General features: G+C 33.5%; 2 protein-coding genes across 2 annotated transcripts; one reads left to right on the forward strand and one right to left on the reverse strand.

Moving 5' to 3' along the window:
* On the forward strand, positions 2,727–5,234 carry LOC107629356 (vignain). Its single transcript, XM_016332133.2, has 4 exons — positions 2,727–3,387; positions 3,970–4,205; positions 4,317–4,457; positions 4,746–5,234. The coding sequence occupies exons 1-4, from the start codon at positions 2,925–2,927 to the stop codon at positions 5,007–5,009; spliced, it is 1,104 nt and encodes a 367-aa protein (XP_016187619.1). The 5' UTR covers positions 2,727–2,924; the 3' UTR covers positions 5,010–5,234.
* LOC107629355 (peptide methionine sulfoxide reductase) lies at positions 5,596–7,635 on the reverse strand. Its single transcript, XM_016332132.1, has 2 exons — positions 7,224–7,635; positions 5,596–6,060 (listed from the first exon to the last, which is right to left on the reverse strand). Exons 1-2 carry the CDS (start codon positions 7,542–7,544, stop codon positions 5,809–5,811), a joined length of 573 nt encoding a protein of 190 aa, XP_016187618.1. The 5' UTR covers positions 7,545–7,635; the 3' UTR covers positions 5,596–5,808.

Below are 7,966 nucleotides of genomic sequence, written 5' to 3' on the forward strand. Positions count from 1 at the left end.
AACGTAATAAAAAAAATTTAATGACAAAAATATATTTATTTTTTCATATAAAATATGTAAGTAGCTATACTAAATCTGTCTAACCCAAAAAAATAGCTATACTAAATTGACCATAATAGCTAATACTTCATGTACAAGGGAATGATAGGTTATCATGAAGATTCAGCTTTTCCAATTTGGGGATTGAGATTAGTGGCGCACCATGCATTACGTTACAGCAATCCGTCACAACAAGCAACAAAATTAAAGAACATGTTTTGATATTGGTTTAATTATTCTATTGGTCTTTATAGTTTCGTCAAATTTTCAATTAGGTTTCTATACTTTTTTCTTTTTAATTGAGTCCTTGCACTAATTTTTTTTTTAATTGGGTCCCTACACTTTTTTTCCCTTTTATTTAGGTTCCTATACCAATTCTTTTTTTTTAGTTGGATCCCTATAAAATTAAGCCAATTACTACTAAGAGAGACTTAATTGAAAAAAAAATTAGTACAGGAACCCAATTAAAAAGAAAAAAAAATATATAAAGACCTAATTAAAATTTTCACAAAATTATAGAGACCAACAGAATAATTATACCTCTGATATTCAAGCTCATCAACACTCTAACCTACTAAAATAATGCCTTAATTTCTTGTATGTTGCTTTTGCTTAATGGAACCTTCCAAACCAACAAATAATAGCAAGTTCTAGTTTCTAACCCTTTAGCAATTGATTACCAAATTCTCCTTATAATAAACTACTACTAAGAGAGTATTATATGTTCCTAGTAATTTGAAATCATAAAACCAAATTTGTTAATTTGGTATTCAATATGAGTTTAGAAAGACGAATATCCAAATATATGTGTTGATATGGGATAATTAGATTTGGTAATTCTTTATCTTTTGATTGTCATATTTTTTAAGGTTTGAAAAAATCATATTAATTATTGAATTGGTAATGCTAGTTGGTGAGTGCAGTTGAGTTTGAGCTTTATAAATAAGTTCGATTATAAGTGAGTCGAGCTCAATTTTTGTAAGCTGAACTTGAGATGGGCCTAACTCGATTCACTTCCAACCCTATCCGTTTACTTGCAACTTTTTTTTTAACTCGATTGATCTAGTGGTCAATTCATAGTTAGCTTAATTGAACTAATCAATTAATCATTCCCATAATCAGAACTGTGATATTTTTAACTCATATTTCATCCTTAGATTTTCTTATTGATACAAATATTTCTCATTTTAAAATAATTATTGTGTAATTTCTTTAGAATTAAGTTTTCCGTTACTAAAAAAAATTCTCTACAAATCGTTGGCAATTTCACTCTATTTTTTCTAATCTATGTAGTATTTTTACTTTAATTTCGATAATTTCCCCTTATAAATTTCATATACAAGAATTTTACCTTGATTTTCACTCAAGAGCTTAATCCATCAAACATGGTAATAAGTAATAAATGTGTAACAAATAAGTATGACATATAGCAAGTAAGTTGGTCAATAAACGGAAATGTACAAGGATTAAGGATTAATGAACTTGTGAATGTTATACATCAATGTTTCACTAAATAATATCAATTTCATGCTATCACTCTTACGAAATTTTATTACCACAAACGCACTAATGTACATACATATATAGTTGACACTTAAGAACATATTTTCCTTGTAACATTGTGTGCCAAACTTTAGTAGTCTTGTGGACCATATCATATATCAGTTATGTAGATAAAAATAAAGATGAAATCGGTTATATCATAAAGTTTCCATTCTTCATTTGCAAATATATATATATTTAACATATCATATATATGGTGATGGTGTCATAAAACTGAACGTAACCATGCTTTCATATATCACTCTCTTCTTATTTTAGTAGCGTGATCTACATGCAAAAAGAAAGATTATCCTTTAAGCATACAATAACAGAAACCCATGACACAAAAATGCTTTAGAGTATGAGACACCATTTTTTAAGAAAATTATTGTACCCTTTTTGCTTCCATACATAAGCCACATAATAATAACCATACTTATTAAAAAGCTAGTTACCTAATTTTTGTGATTAAAAAAAATCACAATTTTCATTTTTTAATTAGGATAACTACCTAAATCAGTCCTTTGAGGGTTTTAATATCAGATATTTTAGTCTCCAAATTTCAAAATACACAAAATAATCTCTAATATTTACTTCTGTTAGACAATATAATCCCCTTCTAATTTAATCCGTTTAATTGAAATAACTGTTTTTAAATTTTTGAAATTTGTCAGTTTTGAGATGACTGCTTTGAGATTTTTTAAACTTTTCGAGGACTATTTTATATTTTACTCTTCGGATTAAATTGGAGAGAGACTGTATTGTCTAACAGATATAAACGTTAAAAACAAGGTAGAGAAAATCGAGATTTTACATGAAATCAAAAAAATAAATTAAGTACGTAAAATATAAAATTTTAATAAGATTTAAATGGTAAAATCGTCAGACCTAGTACAAATTTCGTAAAATCGACTAATTCATTTAAAATCATAATATCTAAAGATTTTAAGAGTTAAATCGAAATTCTAGCTACTATGATTAAAAATGTTTTGTATATTTTAAAATCTAAAAGACTAAAGTGTCCAATTTTTAAGACTACTTCAAGAACTCATATAATAACTACGTACTCAAAACATTAATTTATAGCCGAAATTGAGAATTCAGTACAGCTTCTTGATTATTTTCTAATGGCACATCTTGGCATCTTCCTCATTACTCATTGTTGATGTCCATAAGGAATATGTAACTTGCACATTAATATTTATTTATTTATTTTCTATTGTTCAATTTTATTCTCATTATTTAGTTGGTGATAACTAGCCTCCATGTTTTCCACTATATAAACCCTTCACATGCTACCATTTTTCTTCACCATCTTTCAATTCAAAATCTAAGCATTATATATGGAAATGAAGAAGTTCTTATTAGCCTCTGCTCTTTCACTTACTCTGCTTCTCGGCTTGTCCTGGCAAGCCGAGAGCTTCGACTTCAGCGAGAAGGATCTCGCGTCGGAGGACAGCCTCTGGGAGCTGTATGAGAAGTGGAGGAGCCACCACACGGTGACTCGAAGCATCGACGAAAAACTCAAGAGATTCAATGTGTTCAAGGCCAATGTGATGCATGTCCACAACACTAACAAAATGGACAAGCCTTATAAGCTTAAGCTTAACATGTTTGCTGACTTGACCAATGATGAATTTAGAAGCTCCTATGCCGGATCAAGGATTGATCACCATAGAAGGTTCCATGGGACACTAAGAGGGGCAAAAGAAACATTCATGTATGAGAATGTTAAGGATGTTCCTGATTCTGTGGATTGGAGGCAGAAAGGTGCTGTTACTCCTGTCAAGAATCAAGCCAAATGTGGTAAGCTATAATACTCACTATTACTCACTAATCATATTCTCTTCTTATATTATATGTTCATGGACATCTTTCATCTAGGACTGGCAATTCATACCCTATCCGCGGGTACCCAATCCGGTCTAACTCGTTCGGGTACCCTACCCGCACCACATATTTTATAAAAATCTCTCTATATAGTGAAAGAAATAAGAGTTGAACCCACAACCTCTCTTATGTAATGACTTATAATAAGTGAACAACCACTAAACTAGTTAGTTAATTTAGTAATTTAGAGCATTAGTTTTTTATTTTTTATGTTATTAATATGTATAAAATTTGAAATAATTGAATTTTATATTTACTTCGAAAAAATTTGATATTTCCGCGGGTAGGGTAGGGTTGGGTAGGGTTTAGAATTTTAGGGTGCGGGTAGGGTTAGGGTTGAGATAGGGTAGAATTTTAATAAAATTTTCAACCCGCGGGTAGGGTTAGGGTCCCTACCCTACCCATTGCCAGCCCTACTTTCATCTGAGCAAAAATCGAGGCTCTTCTATGACATTTTTTCTTGAAGATAATGTTGCTGCTTATGTCTGTCTGTTACAGGTAGTTGCTGGGCGTTTTCGACCATTGCAGCGGTCGAAGGAATCAACCAAATCAAGACAGGAAAGTTAGTATCATTGTCTGAACAAGAACTTGTGGATTGTGACAATGCAATCAATCAAGGGTGCAATGGTGGCCTAATGGTGTATGCTTTCAAGTACATCAAAGAAAAGGGTGGCATAACAACAGAGGAGAACTACCCTTATAAAGCAGTAAAAGGATCATGTGACACATTAAAGGTGAAAATCTTATGCTAAACTTTTTTTCTTTCTTTTTAAAACCAAGACAATAATAATTGGCTAATAACTAGAGAAGCTTTAAAATGATGCTGTAATTCATTCATGTTGCAGGCTAATGATAAAGCCGTGTCTATCGATGGCCACGAGACTGTCCCTGCGAACGACGAAGGTGCGTTGCTTAAAGCCGTCGCGAACCAGCCTGTGTCTGTAGCCATAGATGCCATGGGCTATGATATGCAGTTCTACAAAGAGGTAAGGGACTAGTTTCACCTAATGCAAAGTAAAACTTGTTCAAAGATTTGTAATCTACACTTTAATTTAGTGCTTAAACAAAATTAAAGTCTTCTAATATCAGATTATAACACTTTAATGATAGATAAAACTGTTATAAGTTGAAAATCTTTGGAAAGACTAATTCTTACTCTAGAATTACAGCAGGCACTGATGTAATTATCAGATTAGACTGCGTACATTACACTTTTTGGGTGCGGTTCTTCTCTGAACCCTGCGTTTTTTGCTAATAATTAATTAACATTACAGGGAGTATACAACGGAACTTGTACCACACATCTAAACCATGGTGTGACCGCAGTTGGGTACGGCGTAACCAACGACGGAACCAAGTATTGGATTGTTAAGAATTCATGGGGGGATAAATGGGGAGAACAGGGTTACTTCAGAATACAAAGGGGAGTAACTCAGAAGGAAGGACAATGTGGCATAAATATGTTGGCTTCATACCCAATCAAAAACTCCTCTGCTAACCCAACAGGATCTTCATCTTTTCCCATTGATGAACTTTGATTTGAATAACTTTACCCTTTGGAATTTAAGACCTTTTCATCAGTTCATGGTTGTTGTTCTTGTTGTTTTCTTGTGTGTTAGGAATTTGCAATAATAGTAATAATAATCAATTAGGATTATAACATTTTCATATGCTGATGTAACCTTCCAGACATTGAGGCTTGTGTCACAAGCAAATAAGAATTTCAAATTTGAAAGTTCTAACAGTAAGCTGCAATTATTCCATGGAAAGAGTTTGTTTCGAAAAAGTGGTATGTTTTCGCTTTTAATTTTTTAGTTAAGAATTTTGTTTTTTGAATGGAGCGACTTCATATGACATTAACACTAAGCAGAACTAAGTGTCATTACACTCAGCTACATGGATCAAACGACACTAACATAGTAGGAAGAAGTTTTTCGACTGTCATGCAAATATTCAAGCCAAAACTGGCACTCATGTCTGCAAAAAATTATAGCTTTTATTTCAATTTGGTTCCTTGCAATTTCTCATGTAAGTTGGTTTAAACTTTTATTCATCTAAATATGATATCTTATAGCTTTTAACATAATTGTTTGCAATTGTTCAAACCAAACCAAGACCAGCAAATTTGCAAGAAACAAACATAAACATTTACACAAATCAAGTTTGTATTACATTATTAACAACAGTAACAAGAGAGTCTTATCACATTGTTAGCTACATGAATCAGACAACGTTATCAACTTTTATTTTTCAAGATAACATACCATGCTTTTAGAATTGACGGCGGATAGAAAACTAGAACTGTAACTTGCTTCACAAGTCATTGATTCATTCATTTCAACCATAGCACCTTATGGGATCATTGCAACCCTTTTCAGCAGATTGCTTGAGGCCTCTACCACCACCTTTCTCCAGATACTGCTGATGGTATTCCTCTGCTCTGTAGAACCTCTTTGCTGGAAGAATTTCTGTGACAATCTTGCCCTTAAATTCTGATTGCTTAGCTTCTTTTGATTCTTGGGCTAAACGAGCTTGAGTTTCATTGTAGTAGTATATTCCTGATCTATATTGTGCACCCACATCATTGCCCTGAAATATATCCATATGCAAAAAAATCACACACATGTCATATTAGTAGATTTCTGCAAGTTAAATTGGTTCCAACAGTAATGTGACATGCAAATCTTTAGGGAAACAAGGCACTCGTATTTTTTCATTGATTTCTCATGGTATTCTCCAGTTCGACAGAACAAAGACTAATTTGCTGCTGTCGCTAGTAAATGGATTCTTGCATACACAATACAGAATCCAAAACTTCAACATCTGTTTATGCAAACTAGTGAACTAACCACTCCACCAACCATGTTAATTCAAAGCACTTGTATTTGAGCCGTAGGTGTGAAGTTAATTTTTATATTGCATTGTTATGGTTTTAGTAGATTTTTCTACAAGCTAAATTAGTTCCAATAGTTATGTGGCATGCAAATCTTTAAGAAATCAAGGCACTTGTCTTCTTTGATTGATTTCTTGCGGATGGTCTACCTTGACAAGCTAAGAAGTAATCCATCATTGCAGATATTGTCTCCATTTAAAAGTCTATAGCTATGGCTTGTCACTGGTCAATGGTTTCTATATACACAACGCAGAATTCGAACCCTCAACACTCATCTAATCTAAATTGGATTAAGACACTCGTATTTGAAGCATAGGTGTGAAGATAATAAACTGTAAATTCAAAAGAAGTCAAACCATATCTTTTGGCAAATTTAACATGAGTTTAATTTTGATACCTGACCGTGTATAGTGTTATATGGAGTCCTACAACGATATCTATTCTTTTAGATGACAATTCATGCGATTATTGTAAAGGATAAATATTTTTAGAGTACTGCTAGGGAGCCAATAGCCTAACCATCCAAATACTAGAGATAACTAAGCTGATTTTGGGGTTCACCAAGGATCGAACTCTTGACCTTTCGGATCTAGAACTCTAATACCATATCATGAAACCACTCATCCCAAAAGCGTAACCTTGAGAGGACAATATAACACTAATGATCATATCTCTAATACTTGAAAATCCTCCATTGTACACCTCCTACGCTTATTCATATTTTTACTATGTGGCTTTACGTGAATCACATGTAAAACTATCTTAGACCGAAAGTACATCAAAATTAAATTCATTTAACATACGCAAAATCTTAATTAACACTTGAAAACAAGAACAAAGCTAAAAAGATATTAGAGACCTGGCGATTGAGTGAAGTAGGGTCATGGCGAGACCAAAAGAGATCCAAGAGGGCGTTGTAGGTGCAGAGTTTGGGATCGAACTGCACGCGAACGACTTCGACATGGTTGGTGGTTCCGGTGCAGACCTGCTTGTAAGTGGGATCATGGGAGTGACCCTGCGTGTAACCAACCTCAGTTTTGACCACACCAACCACTCTCTGAAACGCAAGCTCCACCCCCCAGAAACAACCCGCTCCGAACTCTGCAAACTCGTGATCCGGGTTTTCCGGTTTATCTGTATCCGGGTCATGGGCCGGGTTCTGCCCTGTGCTTGATGCCATTCTTATTCAGTTATTCGTAATACGGCGTGCTTCTTCTCACTTCCTTTGTGAGTAACTGCGAATCTCGGTTGACTTTTATAGCTGCGTTTAGCTTCATAAAAAACACCATTTATTTTTTGGAAAGTACCAAGAGCCAATAGAATTTCTATTTGTATAATGTGTATACGGAGTATTAGACATATAACTATTAGTGTTACTTTTTTCTTGAAACTTTTGAGATGAGTGGTATCATGACATGGTATTAGAGCGCTAGATTCGAAGGGTCAAGAGTTTGATCTTTGATGAACCTCAAAATAAATTTAAACTTTTGGAAGATGTTTATTATCCCTAGTATTCGGATGGATATTTATTTTGTAACTCAATAGTCCATTGTCTCCCTAGCGGGATCCTTTATTTTTTGGATGGACAAACTTTTAACTTTT

This window comes from Arachis ipaensis, chromosome B03, assembly GCF_000816755.2.
Source record: "Arachis ipaensis cultivar K30076 chromosome B03, Araip1.1, whole genome shotgun sequence".
Taxonomy (NCBI): Eukaryota; Viridiplantae; Streptophyta; class Magnoliopsida; order Fabales; family Fabaceae; genus Arachis; species Arachis ipaensis.